Source organism: Neltuma alba, unplaced genomic scaffold (assembly GCF_004799145.2).
Source record: "Neltuma alba isolate B1F8T4 unplaced genomic scaffold, ASM479914v2 tig00004919_pilon, whole genome shotgun sequence".
Lineage (NCBI taxonomy): Eukaryota > Viridiplantae > Streptophyta > Magnoliopsida > Fabales > Fabaceae > Neltuma > Neltuma alba.
Genome location: NW_021633909.1, coordinates 10,708 through 36,510, shown reverse-complemented (window position 1 = coordinate 36,510; position 25,803 = coordinate 10,708). Strand labels below are relative to the sequence as shown.

Below are 25,803 nucleotides of genomic sequence, written 5' to 3'. Positions count from 1 at the left end.
CAAACTAAAATCTCAAGTGAAACCGAGACGGGTGAGGGCACCGCATGGCCTTCGCTAGATTCTTTTTTTTTTTTTTTGGACCAGACGCTAGATTCTTTTCTTAACTAGCTTATACAAAGTATTTACAATACTTGATATTCAATTATTATTATTTACAATGTCCCTGTGCATCGCCCGAAGGAGTAAAATCTAGTTCTTTTAAAGTCATGAAAAATTCATGGAAATTAGATATCTCAACTTGTTCAAGTTATCAAGTGAATTTAAATTAAACTTAACTGTTTAGCAAAGTTGATGGCACAGGAACATGGTTGGGCTTTTCACAAGATAAACCAATTACATAGTACATAAACAGCACACATAGAGAAAACCTTAAGAGAATTCTCTTGTTCCCAACAAATGGTATGAAAGTTCACTGCATTCCAACATGAAGTTGTCTGCGTAGCCATCCTCTGATTCATAATGACATTACTGGTCGCTTCACACAGACGAATTAGGGGCATTTTGGCATATGACGGAGACTAAAGGCTTTTATTCTGCTGAGGGCATCTTCAAGGGCCAAAGGCTCAACTGCAAAACTTATCCGAAGCCAATTCTTCAGTCCACAGTAACACCTGTAAGTATTATTCAGCAATACGGAGTCATTCTCACCATCACCTTTCAACGAATCCAAGATTCTTATAACAGGAGGTCCTTACCGGGGAGAATAATTACAGATTCCTCTTTGTCAGTTTGACACAGAAGTCCACATCATCAATAATGCCCTCAATTTGCGAGAAGTTAATCTGCACCTGCTTTAGTCAAATTGCCACTGGCTGATCATGTCTAAAGGCACTCTCATGTCATTATTATAGAATGATACAATCTTAAAAAAAATTTCTACTTACCATCACAGTCATAGTACTTTCTGGTTTGTGAGGACATTTAGACAAGGGATCTCCTTGCATCTAACAAAGAATAGGTCTGCAGATTCTCTCATTATGTCAAGATTATGTGCAAAGAATTCGTCTTTGGTATTCCTAAGGATTTGGGGTATAGCAGCCTGAAACACAAAACCAGATGAATTTATTCTAGAGAAAGAACGAGAAAAATGTAGTACGATCATGCACACATGCATTATGCTCTGAATGTATCCATGTCGATCTGGTGGCCATACAGAACAAGACATCGAAGAACTAGTTTTGACAGAAGAATTCATCATCAGCTACCTGCATGAAGGTTGGAAGGTCGGTAGTGATGTCCAGATAGTTCTTGATATTCGTCACTATCTGAAAGAGAAAGAATAAAATCACATAATTTTCAGCACAATCTACCATCGTATGCCTAATGTAAGAAACTCTGCCACTCAAGCCTTGTTTGGATTCACTGTTAAAAGAATAAAAAAGATGCATGCACGGACACCGCAAGCACAGTAGACTAAAAGATCAAAAAAATGAACCCCAGTTTTCTGGAAGATGCCATTTGGATCACATGTCACGATCCATCCTATTCTCCAACCAGGAACAATCCATCGTTTCCCCAAAGACCCAAGTGTAATAACAGGCACTAATGATGCAAACGCTCCCATAGGCACAAATGGATTGCTTCCAAAGGTTATGTGAGCATAAACTTCATCAGCTACCACAAAGATCCCAAGTTTCCTAGCAGTCTCTGCAACCTGCAATAGTCCTGAAAATCAATCTCATTTTCCATATATTAATTACAACTCTGAGACAATGTAATTTAAAGAATTTTTACAATACCCTTTTCAAATGCTGATACGTGAAAACATTCCCGCAAGGATTGCTAGGATTAATAATAACCATGGCCACAGTGTTCTCATCTGCAAGAGCTTCTAAAGCATCGATATCAATCTCCCAACCTCTCTCAGGCAAAAGATCAAAATGGCGAACTTCAAGACCACTGCAAGCTGCACGGGCTTCATACTGTGGGTAGCCTGGTCTTGGAAGAAGGATGTTGGCGCCAGGACGTGCAAGGACAGATATGATTATATTTATAGCTTGAGTGCACCCAACGGTGACATAAACATCGTCTGGTGATAACTGGAACGGAAGATCAGAGGATAGATGTTCTGCAACAGCCCTGTTAGGGTAATTGTACCGTCACCTATCAATTTGGAATGTAAAACAGATATTTGGTGCAGGAAGTTGCGCATGCAATTACCCTCATCTTTGGTGGGACCAAAATTTCAATCTCAGAGTAAGAAATTAAATGTTTCCGGTTTTAAAGGAAGAATTGAATTCGCTCACTGCTAAAACCTTTTCTTTAACTATGAACATACAACTCGTTAATCATAAACATAAATATTTAGAACTTTGGTCGAACACCACAAATGCGTCGTCGTCTAATAAAGTCTTAGGCTCGAAGATTGAACGAACCTCCTCGCCTCAAGCAAGCTAACGGTGGGAGGGTAACAATTGAAGCGAAAGGACTGAACAGCGCTAGTGATGGCATCAGAAGCCACGTGGGTGGTTCGAAAACAAGAGGAATCGGTGGGGTCAGCACGGCAGAGACGAAGCAATGGTCTCTGATCTTCTGCGTTGAGGTTAGCTATCAACATGTTGAAGACACCTCTCACTGATACTGCTGAAGCATTCAGCTCTTCGTTCCCCTGGAAGTTCCATTTCTTGGCCTCCTTCTCCTTCTCCTGCTCCATTCCCTTCCGTGACTACTAGCTTGACTTTGAGAGAACAACTACGGCAGGCTTAACAGCAGTGATTAGGGAAGCGGGATTACGTCATACCAGGCGCCAGCCTGAAATTAAATTTTCTGATTTACTAATTACTAAAATGATTTTATATAATTAAAAAAAGAAAAAGAGTCTCTAGTCTCCAGAGTTTCGACGCGCGTTCCGGTCAGGCCGCCGTGGATGAAGTCAACTACGGTCAACTGTACTAAGGAAGTTTTAACCTATGATATTCGGCTCTTGACCAAAAAAAAAAAACCCATGATATTCGGTTCACAAAACAATTTTGACTATTAAAACAACGTAGGAATTTAGCTACAATATGCAAAATAATATTACCTCCGTTAGCCAAAAAAAAGAAAGTAATATTATGTCCAATCCCTAGTATAAAAGCTACATGAGAGATTCTCTGGGTACAAAAGTTACATAAGAGATTCATTTTAATTTTAATATAAGATCTTATTTTACTTTGCCTTCCCAATTTATAATTGTATTCTCAAAATATCTCTATTGATTACTGATACTAAGAGGTTATAATTTCAATATACATAATTAATAAGGATATTATAAAAAAATCAAAAAATATTTATTATAAATAATTATAACTAACTTAACTAAATTTTTTAATATCCTTAAATTAGTTACCTAACTTAACCAGGTAGTATATATTAATATCTTCAGTCCTAATTATAAAAGCTAATTGACTAATTTGAGGAGATTAAGAAAATAAATTAAGTTAGTTATTTGTAATAAATAGGTATTGTTTTTCCTAAAATATCCTTGCTAATCAAGTGTATTAGATAAAACTACCATTATTAGAAGGACTGTCTTAGAAAAAAATATATAAATACTAGAGACAAAGTGGATTGGGGTTTTATATTTAGAACCAAAATAAAAGTTAAACGAGGTTTATATTAAGGACCGGATGCAGTATAAATTTAGCTTCCAAGCCCTTTTATGAATCGAACATGTTACCATTTCTCGTATTGATTTTGTAAAAATTTAAAGAATAACCTGTCAATATTCTTAAAAAACAATGTATATTAAAAAAATATCAAATGATGACTTAACAAAATTTGAATTCTAACTTGTTAATATTAACAAAGAAGTTATCAATGTTGAAGGCCACTTAAAAATCTTGCCAAAATTCGACAACAATTTTTTAATATTTAAAGAACGATTTGTCAAAATCTAAACTGTAACTTGTCAATACTCTCAAAATAAGTTATCAGTATTAGAGATCTTTAAATATTGTTATGGATTATCAGCCCAATAGGTAATGGGCTTATGTTAAATATTTTAATCAATTTGTGAAAAGATTAAGGCCCAATCAAAATGTACTCTGTACTCACGCAAATTACTATGACTTGTATATGATTTCCCACATTGTCATGGTTTATTGGCCCCAAAAAAAACACTCCACATGGTTTATGGTTCATTAATACATCTTTTATATCTTGAGTTAAGCAACATTACGGCACCAACTCCACCCATTTTATTGTAGAAATGAACTACTAGTATAATATCATGTATTGAGGCCAGAAAAAATATAATACTCCTTCCGTCCTAAATATAAGACCTTTTTGTAGTATAAATGATTTACACTACAACAAGGGTCTTATATTTAGAACTTATCTACACTACAATAAGGGTCTTATATTTAGAATTTATCTACACTACAAAAAGGGTTTTATATTTAGGACAGGAGAAATATCATGAGAAAGTTTGTTAATTAACATAACAAGTTCACCATTTATGATATCCCATACAAAGCACTGGTTCATCGCTAGTTTTTATTGAGTTGTTTCATACATTGATAATGCAAAAGAATGGGATCCAAATCACTTCTTGGAATTCCTCTGGCAGAAGACTCTAATCCTCTCAAGGCCTTGTTCAAGTGCTGAAGGTTCAATCGCAAAAGTTATGCGTAACCAGTTCTTTAATCCCATTGCCACACCTGCAAATTCGTGAGCTTTGTCATATGTGATCACAGAAACATGTACTTCCAGGACTTCGAGGAGAAACATACTGAAACTCACGGAGTTGAATGATGTTATGATATCCTAGAATAGAAAATTAAGATGTAAAATTCATGCCTGGTAAAACGAGGACAGATTCCTCTTTGGCCAGCTTCACACAGAACTCCATATCATCATCGATTCCTTCCAAAAGTGCTGGGTTTAGTTTTACCTGGGGATGTAACTATCATTTTTCTAGTGACTTTAGAAGGAAATAAAATAGATTAGGAGAGAATAACGATATAGGCACTTACAGTCATAAACATTGATCCCTCTGGTTTGTATGGGCAGTACAAGCAAGGTATCTCCTTGATTTTGTCATAACATGTGTCAGCAGTGTCTCTTAGGAGCTTAATAATCTTAGAATAGAATTCCTCCTTTGTCTTTTCAATCATCTCAGGAAATGCTCCCTGTTTTATTTAACACAGCAAACATGGAAGAAGAAACTGTTATTCCCATAACATCTGGAAACATGGCAAAACTAAACAAGGGAGAATGAGATCATCAATAAAACTCTTCTTTAACATCCCCACTGTAAACTATCCCCATTATTGAGAACTCCCTTATAAGACCACGTGAATTAAGATATCATATCTATAAATGGGAGGAAGCATATGAAACTAGATATCACCTCAAAGAAGGAAGTTGCATATATACCTGAAGAAAAGTGGCAGCATCACATGTCATGACTTGGCAACATTTTAAACTTTCGACAACCTTAAATATGCAAATGAATTCAATTCGAAGAGGAAAACAAGATCAGTATAGCTCAATATCACCCGGAAGCTTTGCTAAGCCACATAAATAGAGTTAAGGCCCACACAGAGAGAGACAGTACCCCAGTTTTTGCTAGGATGCCATTAGGATCACTGGCAACAAGCCAACCGAGTCTCCAGCCAGGAACAAGCCATCTCTTAGATATAGATCCAAGTGTGATGACAGGAGCAATCGATGCAAAAGCTCCCATGGGAACAAATGGATTTGCCCCAAAGTTGAGATAAGCATAAGCTTCATCAGAAATCACCATGATCCCAATCTTTCTAGCAGTCTCTGCCACCTAATGAATAACACAAATTAAGAAACTGACACGTGCAATCTGCATACTAATTGTTATGTCAAACTTAAATAGTTTTTTTTTTTTTTTTAACTACCAAATCCATTTTAAGAATCAAAGGGCCAAGAATCCTAGTACCTTCATTAAATGCTGGCGAGTGTAAACATTTCCGCAAGGATTGCCAGGGTTAATGATGACCATAGCCACAGTATTGTCATCTGCGAGAGCTTGGACAGCTTCAAGATCAACCTCCCAGCCCTTTTCTGGTATAAGATCAAACAGGCGATACTCCAAATGGTTGAACATAGCGTGAGCTTCGTAATCAGGGAAGCCAGGTCTTGGAAGCAAAATGTTGGCATTAGGGCGAGCTAGCACTGCTGTAATTATTTCAATGGCTTGCTTGCATCCAGACGTAAGGAACACGTCGTCTGGTGACAGCTTGTATGGCAAATCTCGCGATAGGTGTTCTGCTAGTGCCCTGCATCGTTCTTGTTAATTTGTTATTGGAGTCTCAAACACAACGTTTTCTTTTACTTTTGCATCCAAAAGTTAGCCGGAGAATGACACGGTAAGCTCTCAAAATTTTAACTTTATTACAGTTAGGTTCAAAAAAATTTTATTAAAAAAATTAATTCAGGTATTTGCAAATATAAAAAATTTTGATCGCAAATCACAAATTAATACTCTTCCAGTTCTAAATGTAAGACCCTTATACATATTAGTATAAGGTTTTTATATTTAAGACCGGAGGAGTAATAATTAAATCTAGTTCATAATGAAAGGTTTCATATTTACAATTTACTTTTTAGTAAACATTTTTACAAACCTAATTGTTAAAAAATTTGTTCTTGAGTACTATAAATTCTAGCTAAAAATTTTCGCCAAATAAATAGCACTTAACTTAATGACTCATTATTAATATTTTGTCATAAAAAATTAATGACAAGAGGCTATAAAAATATAATTAAAAAATAATTGTGTGTGCTTTTTTAACATAATTCAGTAATTCACATATTCTTTAGTTCACACTTAACTTTGCACATAAAAAATTTAAATTAATAATTGATGTCATTTGGAGTAAAGGGTTGTGTGCGCATGTATACGTGCTTAGTTATTTATATTTTGTGGGCCCAATCATTTTATAAGCAGAGTGGCTCTTTGGTAATAATTAAAAAAGCAAAAAAAACCCTCCGGCCCCCCGGGGGGCGGGGGGGAATAATTCCTGCGCTTGTGCCGATACCGGCGTCTTTCTAATTCTCTTATATCTCAACCTTTTAAAAACAAGTGGTCACCGTTCTTTAAACTTTCAGTGCTCTTAATTCACGTCATTTTCACCAAGAAAGTAGGTTACCAGAGATTTCGAGAAGGGAAAATAAGATAGAGAGAAAGGTCGTGGGAAATTGCTTTTATTTGTTACCTTCTTGCCGGAAGAAGACCATGGAGGCTTTTGCAGTAGTTATTGTAATCGCCAGACCTAATGGCGTTGACGACGGCGTCTTCCGCTGCGACCGTGGTTCGGAAGCTGGGGAATACGGAAGGGTCGCCGTGGGCGAGAGGGATGAGCGGCCTTTTTTCTTCTCTGCGTGAAATATCCATCAAAGAGACGACGACGTTTCGTATGGATCGGGAAGATGCTGCAATCAGCTCCTGGTTCGCCTGGAAACGCCACTTGCTTAATTCGTTAGCCTCCATAATCTTCTTTTGCAGATCTCTCCAGCTTCAACTCTCTTTCTCTCTTTTTCTCTTCCACCAAGCAGCTGTGAATGTGTGTGCATGAGCAGATGCATATAGCGAGAGATATATTTTTTTAAGAAAAATTGTAACAAGGCCCCGCGCAAAAGAATTAAACACAAAAGTTTCCGAAAATTATCAAATTATTTTAAAGTCTTGAGAAATCTCATTGTAAATTTTTTTTATTTATTTAATTATCAAATTACTCTTTTTTTTTTAAAAGTTTCCACTGACAACTAAAAGAGTAATCATTGATAATTTAAGATATAAGAATTAACAACTATCATTAGGAGTATTAACAATACATTTCCTAAGTATATAAGTTATTAATACCTGTCGTAATAATTGTTAATCCTTACATTTTAAATTGTCAATAAAAACTTTTAAAAAAATGACAATTTAGTAATTAAATAAATGAATTTTCTTGCTATCTTTTAAGATTTCAGAATAATTTGATGGTTTTAAAAGATTTTTTTGTATTTAATTTTCTTATGTGGGTTTTGTTGCAATTTCCCTATTTTTTATTTTGTATTTTTTTGAGTGATTTGACCTACGGACTACTTCGGGTATATATTCTTATATGGATCCGTGGCTGTTTTGGATCTCATTTAGAAATTAATTATCTATTTAATATGTTGATTCTGGCAATTTTCACGTAAATATTCTTATTATGATTAAACCGTTTATGGGGTCCTCCACAAAATATCCATGTATTGACTAAAATAAATTATGAGATCATCAATCATGTTTGCATAATTGATTAAAATACTTTTTGAGATCAAGTTCAAAATAAATTATCAGCTCAAAAAAAATATTAAAACAAATTTTTGGGCATTGAGTAAAATAAAAATTATAAACATAATTGATTTAATGAAAATAGAGTGTTTGAAGAAAATTCTAAAAATATACATATTGAAATGAAAATAATAATAGTTTATAAGATAAGTACTGCATCCTATCCCTGATATAAGTTTTGTTTTTTGTTTTTTTTTTTTATTGCCAGAAGATCTGTTCGATTTTGGCATTGACAGCGGTGGCTTAGCTTGTAAAATACTGGCATATATAAGAGGGTTTGGTAGCTTATGAGATAATCATAATTTCAGATTTATGATTAATTTTAACATGTATGAAGAATGTTTGGATACAAACCATAATTTTAGCTTTTCAATTTTATTTTTTAGTCATACACAAAATCAATCATATAAATTGGTTATAATTAAATAATTCTTAAAGTCATAATTATAAATAAATTTTATTTACAATATACTCTCACCGTACTAATTGAAACATAGCCATAATGATTGCGGGGTAGTGATAGATTATTTTCTAGCAGTAATTTGCGATATTTGAGAAAAAAATCTTCTCACATACTTATTCCAAACATGACAAAATCATTTCAGAAAAACTAATCCAGATACTCTTAAGTTTACTCGTCTTCGTGTCTAAATCAAGCTACTAGTGCACTACTATGTTCCTAAATGTATAACAGTTATACGAAGAAGTTTTGGTTTTAAATGGAAGTTACTTACTCCTCCGGTCCTAATTATAAGACCTAATTGACTTATTTGAGGAGATTAAGGAAGTAAGTTAAGTTGGTTATTTATAATAAATAAGTGTTGTCATTCCTAAAATATCCTTGCTAATTAAGTATATTGGCTAAAACTATCATTATTAGAAGGATTATCTTGGAAAAAAATACATAAATATAAGAGACAAAATGGATTGGGTCTTATAATTAGGACCAAATAAAAAGTCAAATTGGGTCTTATAATAAGGACCGGAGGAGTATAACATAATTAATGATTACTTTACAATGTTATCCTTTTATCTGGAAAGAGAGAAAGAAAGAAGAGAGATGAAAATAATTTAAAAATATAGAGACAGAAAAGTTTAATAAGAAAAAAATTATTAAAGAATTGTTAATTTAATGTATTTCCTAATCTATGAGAATATATTACAAGTGACTTATATTAAATATCAAAATGATGTATATATGAGGTGGGGTGTTTGACAGGCTTTTACTTTTCTAAAAAAGAAAAAAGGAATGCGCATAGGATTAAGAAGCAAACAAAATTTAGAGTTGAGAGAATTATCCTGAAATCTCAAGAAAGGAATTTAATTATCGAGAAACTCTAATAAAAAAAAAAAAACCTTGTCATTACATGGTTTGTGGTTATCAGTAAACTTTGAAATAATTAAATATTTTTCTTAAGATATCATTATAATTCTCCCTTTAAAGTTTTAACGATCCACTTGGAGTGTGGAGTTTACTGATCAAACTTCATGGGAGTCAACAAATGTTATAAAAGTTACAAACTACTACTTCTCGTGGTTAATAAAAAAAGCTTGATAATTAATTTAAAGATATTAAAAACATTAGTTAAATTAGTTATTTATTACAAATATATATATATCGATCTTTTTCAATTATGTATATTGAAATTACTTCTTGTAAGAACCCTTTACAGTAATAAGAATATTTTGAAAAAAAATAAAAAAATAAAATGAATCAAAGTCTTATATTTAAAATCAAATTTAATTTTTAAATAATTTTTATATTAAAAACAGAAAGTAATAATGTACGTAAGTATATTTAATTATTTTTTATCTAAGTGGAAAAGGATTTCTGCCTGAGCAATAATTGCTCATATCCTCTTCCTCTTGGTCCTCTTTTTTTCTCCCTTTTTTAAAGCCGGGGAACCTAAAGGTGAACATGTGGAGGACAGCCAGAGGGATATGCCGGTAGGAAAGGGATGGCTAGAAAAGTAGGAAAAAAGTTGGCAGTTAAGGAGTGAGGAGGGCTCCCATGACCGGTTTGGTGGAGCCTCAAATTTGTTTTTAGCCGCGGGCTCCAAATACTAATTCAGTTAAAAATTGATGTCATTGTTGCCAATCATATTCTCTTTTGACAGAATCATGATCAAGGTTAATGAGATAATAACTCAGCAGGTGTTTGGAAATTAAGAAAAATATTTTTTAAAAACACTTTTTTACATATTTATTTTGTATATAATAAAATCATTTCTGAAATAATAATTTGATCTACATCCAAACACTTTTTACTGGCATTGTTCAAACTTGTCTGACCTTATTTACTCGTTTGACATGTCTTTCAATATCTGTGTATGTATGTTTATTCTTAATGCACACGTGTACTTACATTATACTTCTGTTATTAATGTATGATCTAATTAGAAAGTTGATATTAATTCTATATGTAAGACTTATTTCACATATTTATTAATTTTTTTTTCAATCTAACCCTTTTGATACAAGGAGGGAGGGAGGGAATTAAGGAAGATACTTAGGTGCTTTAGAAAGAACATATTATATTAATTAATTTAACTATATTCAAATTAATTAATTAGATCCTATATTACGAACTAGAGGAGTATTAGTTAATATTTTAATTTATATCCATTCAACTCACGTTTGTAACTCCTAATAGTATAGTTTTTTCTTATCTTTTGTTCGTATGTTAACAATATTCCCAGATAAATTGTAGTTATAATAATAATAATAATAATACTTATATTAAAAATATAAATTATATATGAAATACAAAGTGCTTGAACTTTGTTAAAAATAAATTATTACCTCCTATAAATTCTTTAAAAAATTATATTATTAAACTGACACTTCTTCAATACAAAAACCGACGCTTATTTTGATAATGAACAAGACTCAGGTTTTATTAAAAATTTCAACACTCCGGCAAATCTTTCACTTCTTAAATTTTGTATCATTCTTTAATATAAAAGCTAGTTAACTAATTTGAGTAGATTAAGAAAACTAGTTAAGTTAGTTATTTATAATAAATATATATTATTTTTTCTAAAATATTATTGCTAATCAAGTGTATTGGTTAGAATTATAATTACTATAAGAACTATATCGGGAAAAAATGGACAAATATGAGGAATAAATAATTAGAGTCTTATATTTAAGATCAAAATAAAAGTCAAATGAGCTCTTATATTAAGGATAGGAGATAGTATGACACAAAGAGAAAGGTATTTAATTTTAAATATTTGTTACAGATTTTATTAAAAATTAAATTGGTTCTTTTACTTCAGTTATAAATAGATTTTTATGGTTTAATAGAAAATAACTTCTCACCTTTTGCTCCCCCTTTTTTTTCTTCTCCCCATTTTTTTCTGTCATATTTTCCCTTCATCCAAACACAACATTGGTCTTTGCCACATCATAGGATTTCACCCACTGGGGAGGAGGAATCATGTATTTATTTCGTAATATAATATGTTTTATTTAAAATATTTTTATCCACTGTCTCTAATTAATTAATTTAACACTATTAGCCAATGATCTGTATTGAGAATAAATTTGATATTTTATAATAAATAACTAATTTGGAGTAATTTTATTAATTTATAAATTTATTATTAGGGGCTTATAATAACAATTATATAAACTAATAAGGAAAACAACCTACGATTAAAAAAAATTTATGTTTAGGGGATTTTTTTGGTTCAAAGTGGAGAGGGATGTTTGAAGAACCCAGCAATTACGCTTTTCTTGTTTCTTTTTTATTTTTTATTTTTTTTGGTAGTCGAGGAACTCATTTCATCTCTTGTGATGCTCTCTCACTTCCATTTTCTTTTCGGCGATTTCATTTGGAGGACTTCGTAAATTACACAAATTAACTGGAGAGAGCTAAAATAAAAGGGCTTATTCCAATTCTATATAAAATTGGATTAGCCTTATGAATGCCCACGTGTGGGTCCACTTACCAAGCCCATTCTATTGAAGCCCTTCTCTGCATTCTTGTTTCATTGCTTGTATTGCAGTAACAAAATACAATTAAATGACCAACGGGTTGGTCCAAGTGATAAGTGGCTTGATACCGTTTAAGCGAAGTATCGAGTTCAAGGGTGCACGACGCGGGTCGAATCCAGATGTAGTCGGAGCAAAGCTCCGGTAAACTAGGTGGACAAAAAAAAAATGATCAACGAACTTTTGATCCAATGACATAGATGTTTTTCTATATACATCAGCGCAAGTACGTACCTTATGAGACCTAGATGTTGGTTAAATTATTAAAGACCATGCTAAATGACTTTCTGATGTCTGAATCTATTTGTTTTAATAAGCTCGAAAGTAATGATTATTTTCAGTCGGTTTTCTTCTGTTATAGAGCATATGATTTGATCTTCTTTGTATTAATTGTAAGGCATAAAGATAATTATTTTAAGTCAAAGCAAACAAGCAGGCTAAAGTGTACACTCCTTGTTTTCCACTGAGAGTAATGAGAAATAGGGCGGCATGCCGAAATTTTCTGCAAGGAAAGAAGACGACGAAGCGTCTGCACCAAATAAATTATATAGATACTTTTTAAATTTTTTATTCAGTATTTCAAAAAATATAATGAGATTTTTATTTTTTTTCCATAAATATTTCATTGAAAGCACCAAATAAATTATATAGGTACTTTTTAATTTTTTTAGATAGAATATAATATATAATAACATAATTATAATAATTTTAAAAATAAAGAAATAAATGCAGGTCAGCCTGTAAGTTGGCGGATTAACTCGCGGCGGGTTGTAGGTCAGACGGTGTGAGTTAAAAAAATTTGCTTGCTGATGGATTGGCTTTTAGTCAACCATAACTTGTCATTTTTGACAGGTTGAATCTACGAATTCAACCTGTATTATCACCTCTAATCTCTAGAGTTTTGACAGCGTTTTGATCAGACCATCATGGATGAAGTCAACTACGGTACCAAGGAAGTTAGAATTTTAAAGTTTAAACCTGTGATATTTGGTTCACAAAACAGTTTTGATTGGAATTTAGCTACAATATGCAAAATAATATTACCTCCGTTCGCCAAAAAAAAAAGTAATATTATTTCCAATTTTTAGTATAAGAGTTAAATAATGAATTCACTTTGATTTTAATATAAAATCTCATTTTACTTTGTCTCTCCAATTTATTATTTTATTCTTAAAATATCTCTATTAATTATCCATACTAAGAAGTTATAATTTCAATATACATAATTAACAAAGGTATTATAAGAAAGTGAAAACTCATTTATTATAAATAAGTATAACTAACTCAACTAATTTTTTTAATATTCTTAAATTAGTTATCTAACTCCACTAGGTAGTATATATTATAAATTTAGCTTCCAAGCTTTTTTATGGATCGAACATGTTACCAATCTCTCATATTGATGTTGTAAAAATTTAAAGAATAACTTGTCAATATTCCTAAAATACAATGTATATTTAAAAAAATATCAAATGATAACTTATCAAAATTTGAATTCCAACTTGCTAATATTCAAGAAAGAAGTTATCAATGTTAAAGGCCACTCAAAAGATCTTGTCAAAATTCGACAACAATTTTTTAATACTTAAAAGAACAACTTGTCAAAATCTAAGCTGCAACTTGTTAATATTCTTACTGGGTGTTTGGTAACCCTCAAAAGCACTTCTCAAAAATACTTTTTCGCAAAACGAAACAAACTCCTCCACATATTTACTTCGTAAACCGTAAAAACACTTTTGAAATCATAATTTGGTTTCCATCCAAACACCTCGTTAGTTAAAGGTCTTTAAATGTTGTTATGGATTATTAGCCCAATAGTAAATGGGCTTTATGTAAAATATTTTGATCAATGTGTCAAAGATTAAGGCCCTAAAAAGAAACACTACATTCTTGCCTTGCATGATTTGTGGGCTTGTGGTTCATTAATGCATCTTGATTCTTGAGTCAAGCAACATTACAGTGAGAACTCTATTCATTTTATTGTAGAAATTGACTATAATATCATATATTGAGGACAGAAAAAATATAATATCATGAGAAAGTTTGTTAATTAACATAACAACTTCACTATTTATGACATCCCGTACAAAGCACGGGTTCATCGCTGGTTTTTATTAAGTTGTTTCATACATTGATAATGCAAAAGAATGAGATCCAAATCACTTCTTGGAATTCCTCTGGCAGAAGACTCTAATCCTCTCAAGGCCTTGTTCAAGTGCTGAAGGTTCAATTGCAAAAGTTATGCGTAACCAGTTCTTCAATCCCATAACCACACCTGCAAATTCATGAGCTTTGTTATATGTGCTCGCAGAAACTTACTTCCAGGATTTCGAGGAGAAAAATACTGGAACTCACGGAATTGAATGATGTTATGATATCATAGAAAAGAAGATTAAGATGCAAAATTCATGCCTGGTAAAACGATGACAGATTCCTCTTTGGCCAGCTTCACACAGAACTCCATATCATCATCGATTCCTTCCAAAAGTGCTGGGTTTAGTTTTACCTGGGGATGTAATTATCATTTTTCTAGTGACTTTAGAAGGAAATAAAATAGATCAAGAGAGAATAACGATATAGGCACTTACAGTCAAAAACATTGATCCCTCTGGTTTGTAGGGGCAGTACAAGCAAGGTATCTCTTTGATTTTGTCATAGCATGTGTCAGCAGTGTCTCTTAGGAGCTTAATAATCTTAGAATAGAATTCCTCCTCTGTCTTTTCAATCATTTCAGGAAATGCTCCCTGTTTTATTTAACACAGCAAACATGGAAGAAACTGTTATTCCCATAACATCTGGAAACAAGGCAAAACCAAACAAGGGAGAATGAGATTATCAACAAAACTCCTCTTTGATATCCCCATTGTAAACTATCCCCATTATTGAAAAACCTCTCATAAGACTACGTGAACCAAGATATTATATTTATGAATGGGAGGAAGTATATGAAACTAGATATCACCTCAAAACAAGGAAGTTGCATATATACCTGAAGAAAAGTGGCAGCATCGCATGTCATGACTTGGCAACATTTTAAACTTTCGACAACCTTAAATATGCAAATGAATTCAATTCGAAGCAGAAGAAAAGATCAGTATAGCTCAATATCACCCGGAAGCTTTGCTAAGCCACATAAATAGAGTTAAGGCCCACACAGAAAGAGACAGTACCCCAGTTTTTGCTAGGATGCCATTAGGATCATTGGCAACAAGCCAACCGAGTCTCCAGCCAGGAACAAGCCATCTCTTAGATATAGATCCAAGTGTGATGACAGGAGCAATCGATGCAAAAGCTCCCATTGGAACAAATGGATTTGCCCCAAAGTTGAGATAAGCATAAGCTTCATCAGAAATCACCATGATCCCAATCTTTCTAGCAGTCTCTGCCACCTAATGAATAACAGATCAGGTTTTTTTATTGACTGCATACTAATTGTTACGTCGCACTTAAGTAGTTTTTTTTTTTTTTTAAATCCAATCCATTTTAAGAATTAAAAGGCCAAGAATCTGAGTACCTTCATCAAATGCTGGCGAGTGTAAACATTTCCGCAAGGATTGCCAGGGTTAATGATGACCATAGCCACGGTATTGTCATCTGCGAGAGCTTGGACAGCTTCAAGATCAACCTCCCAGCCCTTTTCTGGTATAAGATCAAACAGGCGATACTCCAAATGGTTGAACATAGCGTAAGCTTCGTAATCAGGGTAGCCAGGTCTTGGAAGCAAAATGTTGGCATTAGGGCGAGCTAGCACTGCTGTAACTATTTCAATGGCTTGCTTGCATCCAGAGGTAAGGAACACGTCGTCTGGTGATAGCTTGTATGGCAAATCTCGCGATAGGTGTTCTGCTAGTGCCCTGTATCGTTCTTGTTAATTTGTTATTGGGAGTCTCAAACACAACTTTTTTCTTTTATTTTTGTATCCAAGACTTTGTGGGAGAATGACACGGTTAGCTCTCAAAATTTTATTATAGTTAGGTTCAAAAAAATTTTACTAAAGAAATTAATTCAGGTATTTGCAAACACAAAAAATTTTGATGGCAAATCATAAATTGATAATAATTAAATCTCCTGGTTCGTAATGAAAGGTTTCATATTTACAATTTATTTTTTTAGTAAAAATTTTTACAAACCTAATTGTTAAAAAATTTGTTTTTTAGTACTATAAATTCTAGCTAAACATTTTCGCCAAATAAATAGCACTTAGCTTAATGACTCATTATTCATATTTTGTCATAAAAAATTAATGATGAGGCTGTAAAAACATAATTAAAAAATAATCACGTGTGCTTTTTTTTTAGTATTTGACGTTGGTTCTTTGGATAAGAGATACAAAAAGGATAGCCCTTAAGTTAAACCCAAAAATTAGTTTGTGAATGGGAGGTAACAAAAATGGGCTTTTGGATCCATCAACTGTACCTGTACTTAAAAGATATTTAAACCATATCGCCAAGTGATATAAGACTTACCATTCATTCCAACGCTCTTCATCTAAAACTCCGGTACTGTGGTCTAACTTCCATAGTCTAATCTAAAAACTAGCTTGTGAGCATGAAGTAGCAAAAAGAAATTTAAACTCTACGAGAGTCAAGACTTCAGGGCGACGTGGGACTAGGGGTGCCAAGGAATAATTCCGGCGCTTGCGTTTTCGTCTGTCTTATATATTGGCGTCTTTCTAATTCTCTTATATCTCAACCTTTTAAAAACAAGTGATCACCGTTCTTTAAACTTTCAGTGCTCTTACGTCACGTCATTTTCACTAAGAACGTAGGTTACCAGAGATTTCGAGAATGGAAAATAAGAAGATAGGGAGAAAGGTCGGGGGAAATTGCTTTTGTTTGTTACCTTCTTGCCGGAAGAAGACCATGGAGGCTTTTGCAATAGTTATTGTAATCGCCAGACCTAATGGCGTTGACGACGGCGTCTTCCGCTGCGACCGTGGTTCGGAAGCTGGGGAATACGGAAGGGTCGCCGTGGGCGAGAGGGATGAGCGGCCTTTTTTCTTCTCTGCGTGAAATATCCATCAAAGAGATGACGACGTTTCGTAAGGATCGGGAAGATGCTGCAATCAGCTCCTGGTTCGCCTGGAAACGCCACTTGCTTGATGCATTAGCCTCCATAATCTTCTTTTGCAGATCTCTGCAGCTTCAGCTCTCTCTCTCTCTCTGTGTCCCCCCCGCTAAGCCTTTGTGCATGTGTGCGCACGAGCAGATATATATAGAGAAAGAGAGGGATATTTTTTATTTTCCTTTTTGAGTGATTTTTCGTTACCAGCCTTTTTTGAGTGATTTGACTTATGGACTTCGGGCATATCTAATGATATGGATCCGTGACTGTTTGGCAGCTCATTTAGAAATTAATTATCTATTTAATACTTTTTTTTTTTGGTAAGGAATTATCTATTTAATACTTTGATTCTGGCAATTTTCACGTAAATATTCATATCATGATTAAATCGTTTATTATGCGGTCCTCCACAAAATACCCGTATATTGATTAAAATAAATTATGAGACCATGTTTAAATGAATTATGAGGTCATCAATCATATTTGCATAATTGATTGGAATACTTGTGAGATCACGTTTAAAATAAATTATCAGCTCAAAAAAAAGATTAAAACAAATTATGGGATCATCAGTCGTGTTTACTGCTAATTTTTGGGCATTGAGTAAAATAAAAATTATAAAAACATAATTGATTTAATGAAAATAGAGTGTTTGAAGAAAATTCTAAAAATATATATATTAAAATGCAAATAATAATAGTTTATAAGATAATTACTGCATCCTATTCTTAATATAAGACCTGTTCAATTTTTTTTCCCTTTTTTGTCGGAAGATCTGTTCAATTTTGGCATTTACAGTGGCGGCTTAGCTTGGAATATAGCATGCATAAGAGGGTTTGGTAGCGTACGAGATAATCATAATTTAAGATTTAAGATTAATTTTAACATGTGTAAAGAATGTTTGGATATTTTGTAAGAAAACCATAATTTTATCTTTTCAATTTTATTTTTTAGTCACACACAAAATCAATCATATAAATTGATTCTAATTAAATAATTCTTAAAATCATAATTATAAATAAATTCTATTTAAAATCTACTCTCACGGTACTAATTGAAACATAGCCATAATGATTGGTGGGGGACTGATAGATTATTTTTCAGCTATTTGTCATGGCTCACTCATGCACAAAAATCTTATCATCATATACTCCTCTGCTCTTATTTATAGGGCAGAGATAAAATGTTTTTTTTTGTCCTATTTATAAATCACTTTATTAAATTTTTACCTTGAATATACTATATTATGAAGTAAAAATAGTTATTTTTTTGAAAAGTGTATATATTAAATAGAGATAAAGTTAAAAAACTACTGTATTTTAATGAAGAGTTAATGCAATTTAAGTTTTTTCTTGATCTATATAAAACATATTGAAAATGTCTTATAAATAGAACTAGAGGAGTACTTACATACTTATCTCGGGCATCGTAAAATTATCTTAACTGAGCAATAATTACTTATCTTTGGGGAACCCAAAGATGAAAGGCTTGTTTGGATTGACTTATAAGTAGCTTTTTAAATGTGATTTACGAAATATGAGAATATGAGATAATTATATTAGGAGAGTTTTGTCTCGACTTACATAAACTTACTTAAAAGTCTATTTTGAACGTAGCTTCAAATAAGTCCAAACAAGTGGACAGCCAGAGAGATAGGTAGGTACGGAAGGGATGGCCAGACAAGTAGGCAGGTAAGGACTGGGGAGGGTTCTTCTGGCCCGTTTGGCGGGGCTTCAAACACTAGTTCAGTTAATAATTGATGCCATTTTTTAGGCCCAAAAAAAAATAATTGATGTCATTTTTGCCTGTGCGCTCAAGTTACTCGCCTACTAGACATTCGTATTCCTGTGTTTCGGAACGAGAGCTCTGTTACGCTAGCTCTTGTTCTTAATATAACATTTGGTTATGGTTCAATCTGGATTATAAACTGTCTCTCATGTTAGTATCATTTCTCGCTGCTTTCTCAGGCCATTCATATGTTGCTGTCATGGCTTTAATTTTGAAACTGTCAAATACAAGCTTCAAACTACTGGAGTAATGATTTCACCATATACTGAAAATTATTGCTAATCATATCGTCTTTTGACAGAATCATGATCAAGGTCAATGAGATAGTGACTTATTGGCATTGTTCAAACTTTTCTGACATTATTTACTCGTTTGACATGTCTTTCAATATAAAACTTGTCTCTTTAGTAGTAGACTCGAATTATACGTGCTTGTTGTCCGTAACTATGTACGTATGGTTATTCTTAATGCAGACGTGTGCTTCTATTATACATCCGTTCTTAATGTATGACCTAATTGAAGAATTAATATAAGATCTATTTTATATATTTATTTTTTTTAAATTAACCTTGTTGATATAAGTAGAGGGGGAGAGATGAAATTAAAAAAGATACTTAAGGTATTTTATAAAGGACAAATCTAATTAATTAATTAGATCCTACATTAAGTATTAGAGGAGTATTAGCTACTATTTTAATTTATATCCATTCAACTCACGTTTGCAAATCCTGATAGTATAATTTTTTTCTTATCGTTTTTTCTTATGTTAATAAAATTCCCATATAAATTGCAATTATAATAATAATAGTACTTATATTAAAACTATAAATTATAAATGAAATAGAAATTTCTTGAATTTTGTTAAAAATAAATTAGTACCTCCTATAGGTTCTTTAAAAAAATTATATTATTAAACTGACACTTTTTTTATACAAAAACCGACGCTTATTTTGAAAATGAATAAGACTCAGGTTTTATTAAAAATTTCAACACCCCTGCAAATTTTTCACTTCTTAAATTTTGTATAACACAAAGAGAAAGGTATTTAATTTTAAATATATGTCACAGATTTTATTAAAAAATTAAATTGGTTCTTTAGTTATGAATAGATTTTTATGGTTTAATGAAGGTATTGTTGTCATTATGAAATATGTTACTTTTCTCTCCCTGATATTTTTCCCTGCCCATCCAAATATAAGAGTAGAAAATAACTTCTCACCTTTTACCTCGTCCATTTTTTCTCCTCCATATTTTTTTTCTCATATTTTACGGGACAGAGCTTAAACAAAAGGGCTTATTTTACCCAATTCTATATTTGGAGAGCTAAATTGGATTAGCCTTATGAATGCCCACGAGTTGGTCCACTTACCAAGCCCATTATATTGAAGCCATTCATAGCAAAAGGGACCAAAAAGAAAAAGAAAAAGACAATTAAATGACCGACGAACTTCTGATCTAATGACATAAATGTTTTTCTATATATATATACTCCTCCGGTCCTTAATATAAGACTCATTTAACTAATTTGATTATATTAAGGAAATTAGGTAAGTTAGTTAATTATAAGAAAAGTGACACATTTTTCCTAAAACACTATAATCATCTTTCTTAATACCTCCTCCCCCTCTTCTACTTGATTATAGTTGAAGGGGTATCCATAGGGATAATTTAGAGAAAATTGATAAATATGAGAAATGAGTCTTATATTTAGGACCAAAACCAACTCAAGAATTGGGTCATATATTAAGGACCGGAGGAGTATGTATATATATATATATATATATATATATAAATAAATAAGAGATAGTGCAAGAACGTACCTTTTTTCCCTCCAACGCAAGAGCGTGCTTTATGAGACCTAAATGTCGGCTAAATTATTAAAGACCAAGCTGAATGACTTTCTGATTTCTGAATCTATTTGTTTTAATAAGCTCAAAATAATGATTGCATTCGATCAGTTTTCTTCTGTTATAGAGCATATGATGATTTGATCCTCTTTGTATCAATTGTAAAGCATACAGATAATTATTTTAAGTCAAAACAAACAAGTAGGCCGTGAAGTGTGTAATCCTTGTCTTCCAGCGAGAGTAATGAGAAATAGAGCAGCATGCCGAAATTTTCTGCAGAGAAAGAAGAAGACGAAGAGTCTGCATTGGGTGCCATTTTCTCCAGCGAAATCAATTTAACGGTAAGACTGCGATTGCTTGATGATTCATGGCTGAGAGCACTTCATCAATAAGAAACCTTATGAAGCATCCTAACTCCTAAGCACAACCAGTGACAGCAAACAAAGAAACAAAACAACTCAAACAAAACCTCTTAAGCTAATGCGTGATCTGTGATCCAACGTATGGCGCTGATTAGTGATCACACCCCCTTCTCTATTAAGGAATCTCACGTATTAATATTATTGCAATATGACAGAATGAGATGAGATCCAATGCATTGTTGATGATCACATAGTACTGCAATGAAATAAGATCCAAATGCCTTTGGCAGAAGACTCTAATTCTCTCGAGTCCCTCTTCAAGTGCTGGACATTCAATTGCGAAAGTTATGCGTAACCAGTTCTTTAGTCCCACAGCCGTGCCTGCAATAGACACGAGCTTGTTATATATTTCTCTCTCTCTCTCTCTCTCACACACACACACTTAACTTCCAGCGATCCAGGTGGAGTTTTGAGCCAATTGAATAATGTTGTGAGATTACAGAAAAGAATGTTGTAAAATTCGGTGAGAATAACAAGTTCTTCGAAGAAGCACACACCAAAAGCTGTCTGTCGGAGTTAGAGAACCCAACGCCTTATAAAGCCTTTCTTTAAAGGTAACTCTCTTAAAAATAGTGGGATTCATGATAAATTCATACTACCTCCGGTCCTTAATATAAGACCCCGTTTGACTTTTTATTTGGTCCTAATTATAAGACCCCAATCCATTTTTTCTCTCATATTTATGTATTTTTTTCCAAGATAGTCCTTCTAATAATGATAGTTTTAGCCAATACATTTAATTAGCAAGGATATTTTAGGAATGACAACACTTATTTATTACAAATAACTAACTTAACTTACTTTCTTAATCTCCTCAAATAAGTCAACTGGGTCTTATAATTAGGACCGGAGGTAGTACCTGGTAAAATGATAACAGATTCCTCTTTGGCCAGCTTCGCACAGAACTCAGTATCATCACGAGTTCCTTCTAGAAGTGCTACGTTTAGTTTTACCTGAGCATGTAATTTGTAAATATCATTTTTCAGCTGGAGACTTTGGAAGGGAATACAATAATATAATATAACAAACATAATGATGCAGGCACGTTCAATCATAAACATTGCTCCCTGTGGCTTGTATGGGCAGATCAAGCAAGGTATCTCTTTGACTCTCTCATAGCATATGTCAGGAAATGTCTAGAAAAGAATTCCACCTTTGACTTGGAAGTGCTTCCTGTTAAGGAAAGATGGCAGGCTTGGTAATTTTATTCTTACAGTAAAAGGGATCCTATACTCACAAGGACATTATGACGAGCAAAAGCTAGCCAATATATATAAGAAACTAGCTACTATCACTTCAACACATGGAAGTCACAAACCTGAATGAAATTGGCAGGTTCAGCAGTATTGATTTCATATGATCTTAAACTTTCGACCACCTAAAGAAGTGCAAACCAGAAATGATCATCCGCAAAGTTATGATTTTCTTAGCCGCATAAGAATAGAATTAGGATCATTAGTTACAAGCCAACCGATTTTCCAACCAGGAACAAGCCGTCTGTTGGATATAGATCCAAGTTCAACGACAGGAGCAATCGATGCAAAAGCTCCCATTGGGACAAAACAAAAGGATTTTCCCCAAAGTTAAGATGAGCATAAACTTTATCAGCAATTACCATAGTCCCAAGTTTTCTAGCAGTCTCTGCCACCCAACGAATGAATGAACATATCGCTGGTCAAATTAACATTGATTGTCATAATGTTATAGATATCAACAGTTAGCTAGACCTTTTCTTTCCCATGAATATCCAAGTACCTTCATCTTCCAGGGTTTATGATTACCATCGCCACAGTATTGTCACCTGCTAGAGCTTCGACAGCCTCAAGATCAACCTGCCAACCCTTTTTTGGTATGAGATCGAATATGCGAATCTCGATATGGAAAAGCGCAGCGTGAACATCGTAGTCAGGGAAGCCAGGTCTTGGAAGCAAAATGTTAGAATTAGGGCGAGGTAGGACCGCTATAATGTATTCAATGGCTTGCTTGTATCCTGCTGTAAGACACACATTGTCTGCTGATAGCTTGTATGGAAGATCTCGCGACAGGTATTCTGCTACCGGCCGCCCCGTGTTGTTCTTGTTAATTTAATGGAGTTTCACGAGAAATTAAATAAACTGAACCATAAGTTATTGTCTGCAACTGTACTGTTGGGCTTTAGGAATATTAATATATATAACTAACTAAGATTACATGTAGCGAAAGAAATTAATTCCAATGAATTAAAGGATCGAATTTTTACTAAAAAAATGCTCACATAGTACCTAAAACAAACATGAATGAGTGTATGTTTATGTGTAGTATTTCCCATTTGAATGAAGTCTTCATAGGTACATACTCCTGCCTGTCCCTAATATAAAAATTTAATTAGGACTTAGATTTTGAATATAAAATCTTGATCCATTTTATTTATTATTTTTTCAAAACCAATTTATTTAACTTATAAATTGATTTATAATATAATGTTATATATGGTTATTGATTTATAATCTAATATTATAGATGGTAATTTTAAAAATATCATGTCACATTTATTATAATTAATTAATTTACTTAATTTCTTGGACTATCTAGCTAAATAAAACTCTTGTGCCAAGTACAAAATGTACCAGCCCATAATTTAATATCAGCTTATGAATAAACTGTTTTTAACACTTTAAAGTTTTTTTGGTAATTTTTTTGCATATTTATCCGCACACCAAGATTCGGATATAAAAGTTTAAGGAAGCGGCTATTAAAATATAATAAAAAATCATCTGTGTACGTGTGTTTACTGTTTACACATAGTGGCTTGTTATTGTTTCTTTTTGTTTCTGTTTTGGGCTATAGGGGGCTGTTCAATTATTTAGTAAGCGAAGTCAAACTTCGGTAAATAATCACTAGTTCACTACTACCTGTTTGGGTGGTTTCTATATCTCAACTTGAAAAGCAAGCGAGATCGTCGTTTTTTGAAGCGTTCAACGCTGTTACGCGTCGTTTTACCAAAGAGAGAATCGAAATTCGAACAAGGAAACAGTGCAAAGGGGGTGCATGGGGGAGAGAGAGGCTCCTATATACGTTCACGCACCTTCTTGTGGGAAGAACACCTTGGAGGCTTTTGCAATAGCTCTTGTATTTGGCCGACCTAAGGGCATCGACGACGGCGTCTTCTGCATCAGCGGGGGGTCGGAAAGAGGGGGAGGCGGTGGGGTCGCCGTGGCCGAGAGGGATGGTCGGCCTCTCATCTTCTTTGCCTAAACCGTCCAAAGTGATGACAGTGTTTCGTACGGATTGGGACGTCACTAGGACCAGCTCTTGCTTAGCCTGCAAATGCCACTTGCCTGACACATCCACCGGCGCCATCTTTTGCAGATATAGCGGCTTCAGCTCTCCTTCTAAACTCTTTCTCTTCCTGTGCATGGGACAGAGGGTGATTGGATTAATTAGGAATCAGCTTCGGACTTAATGAGCACTAAAAGCTTACTAACCTCCCATTAGGAATCGACTTCATTTTATTTCAGAATCGAAAGGCTAACCTCCCATTATTAATACAAAAATTACATAACTAGTTTGTAAATACGAAGAAAATTAACTTTTTTCTTTGGATTTAAATTGCAGGTACAGACCCCGATTAGTAGCTGGGGATCGAACTCTGGAGGATCAAACTCTGGACCTGATGCCCCCAAGAACACGTCATGCCACTAGACCAATGGTCTTCGACATTAAATAAATTATTTAAGTTAATTTTTTCTAATAAATGTATCTTAATTTTTTTAAACTATCATATTTAATCATGTGTATTAAAATTATCTTTGATTATAAGCTTTTTAATATATGCAATTAATAAGAATACTTTCACAAAAAAAATTATAAATTTGGGAGGTAAATTAATTAATGTCTTGTATTGAGGAACAAAATGAATTTTTAATTTAATTCGCATATTTAGAACCATAAATATTATCTTTGTTGGGCACCGTCTTAATCTAACTTAAATGTTTCAGATTAGATTTTTTATTTTTTTATTTAAAAATTTTAAATACACCTTAAACATCTCCCTACAAATATGAATACTATCATGCTCATAATTGGGGTGAGCAGTGCGCGCCATAAATGGTTCGTCTTCCTGTGAGGAGGCAAAGCCGAAAGAAGCAATCTTCAGTTTCTGTGGAGGCATGTGCTCATTAACAAGGCCAAACAATGAACTAAGACCTGCTCAGTTTGGTAAGAGCTAGAAATAGGCCAAGCAGCCTGTTAGGGGTTTATGATCTGGCTTGACCTAACTTATTTAGATATCAGAACAGACTTAAACCTGTAAAAAGGTCCGTTTACTTTATCAGGCCAGGCTCAAGCCTGATTATAGGCCTATTAGGCCTGTCAAGCAGTCTGAGTCTGTTATCTTTTTTTTTAGGTTAAAATTATAAATAGA

The 25,803-nt window shown here is 33.3% G+C and overlaps 2 protein-coding genes and 2 pseudogenes across 3 annotated transcripts; all 4 read right to left on the bottom strand.

Annotated features, from left to right (window-relative positions):
• Positions 1-292: 292 nt before the first annotated feature.
• LOC114746152 (probable aminotransferase TAT2) lies at positions 293-2,725 on the bottom strand (annotated as a pseudogene).
• Positions 2,726-4,392: 1,667 nt separating this feature from the next.
• LOC114746151 (probable aminotransferase TAT1) lies at positions 4,393-7,516 on the bottom strand. Its single transcript, XM_028934342.1, has 7 exons — positions 7,173-7,516; positions 5,894-6,233; positions 5,540-5,758; positions 5,359-5,418; positions 4,956-5,111; positions 4,780-4,873; positions 4,393-4,640 (listed from the first exon to the last, which is right to left on the bottom strand). Exons 1-7 carry the CDS (start codon positions 7,445-7,447, stop codon positions 4,525-4,527), a joined length of 1,260 nt encoding a protein of 419 aa, XP_028790175.1. The 5' UTR covers positions 7,448-7,516; the 3' UTR covers positions 4,393-4,524.
• Positions 7,517-14,255: 6,739 nt separating this feature from the next.
• Positions 14,256-17,566, bottom strand: LOC114746150 (S-alkyl-thiohydroximate lyase SUR1-like). 2 transcript variants are annotated; one of them, XM_028934340.1, is made up of 7 exons: positions 17,123-17,562; positions 15,795-16,134; positions 15,451-15,669; positions 15,270-15,329; positions 14,869-15,024; positions 14,693-14,786; positions 14,256-14,555 (listed from the first exon to the last, which is right to left on the bottom strand). In XM_028934340.1, exons 1-7 carry the CDS (start codon positions 17,395-17,397, stop codon positions 14,440-14,442), a joined length of 1,260 nt encoding a protein of 419 aa, XP_028790173.1. In that variant the 5' UTR covers positions 17,398-17,562; the 3' UTR covers positions 14,256-14,439. The 2 variants fall into 2 exon arrangements, with proteins under 2 accessions (XP_028790173.1, XP_028790174.1); XM_028934341.1 differs by having other exon boundaries at positions 14,477-14,555; positions 14,693-14,770; positions 17,123-17,566.
• Positions 17,567-21,516: 3,950 nt separating this feature from the next.
• LOC114746149 (S-alkyl-thiohydroximate lyase SUR1-like) lies at positions 21,517-24,740 on the bottom strand (annotated as a pseudogene).
• Between the last annotated feature and the right edge of the window lie 1,063 nt (positions 24,741-25,803).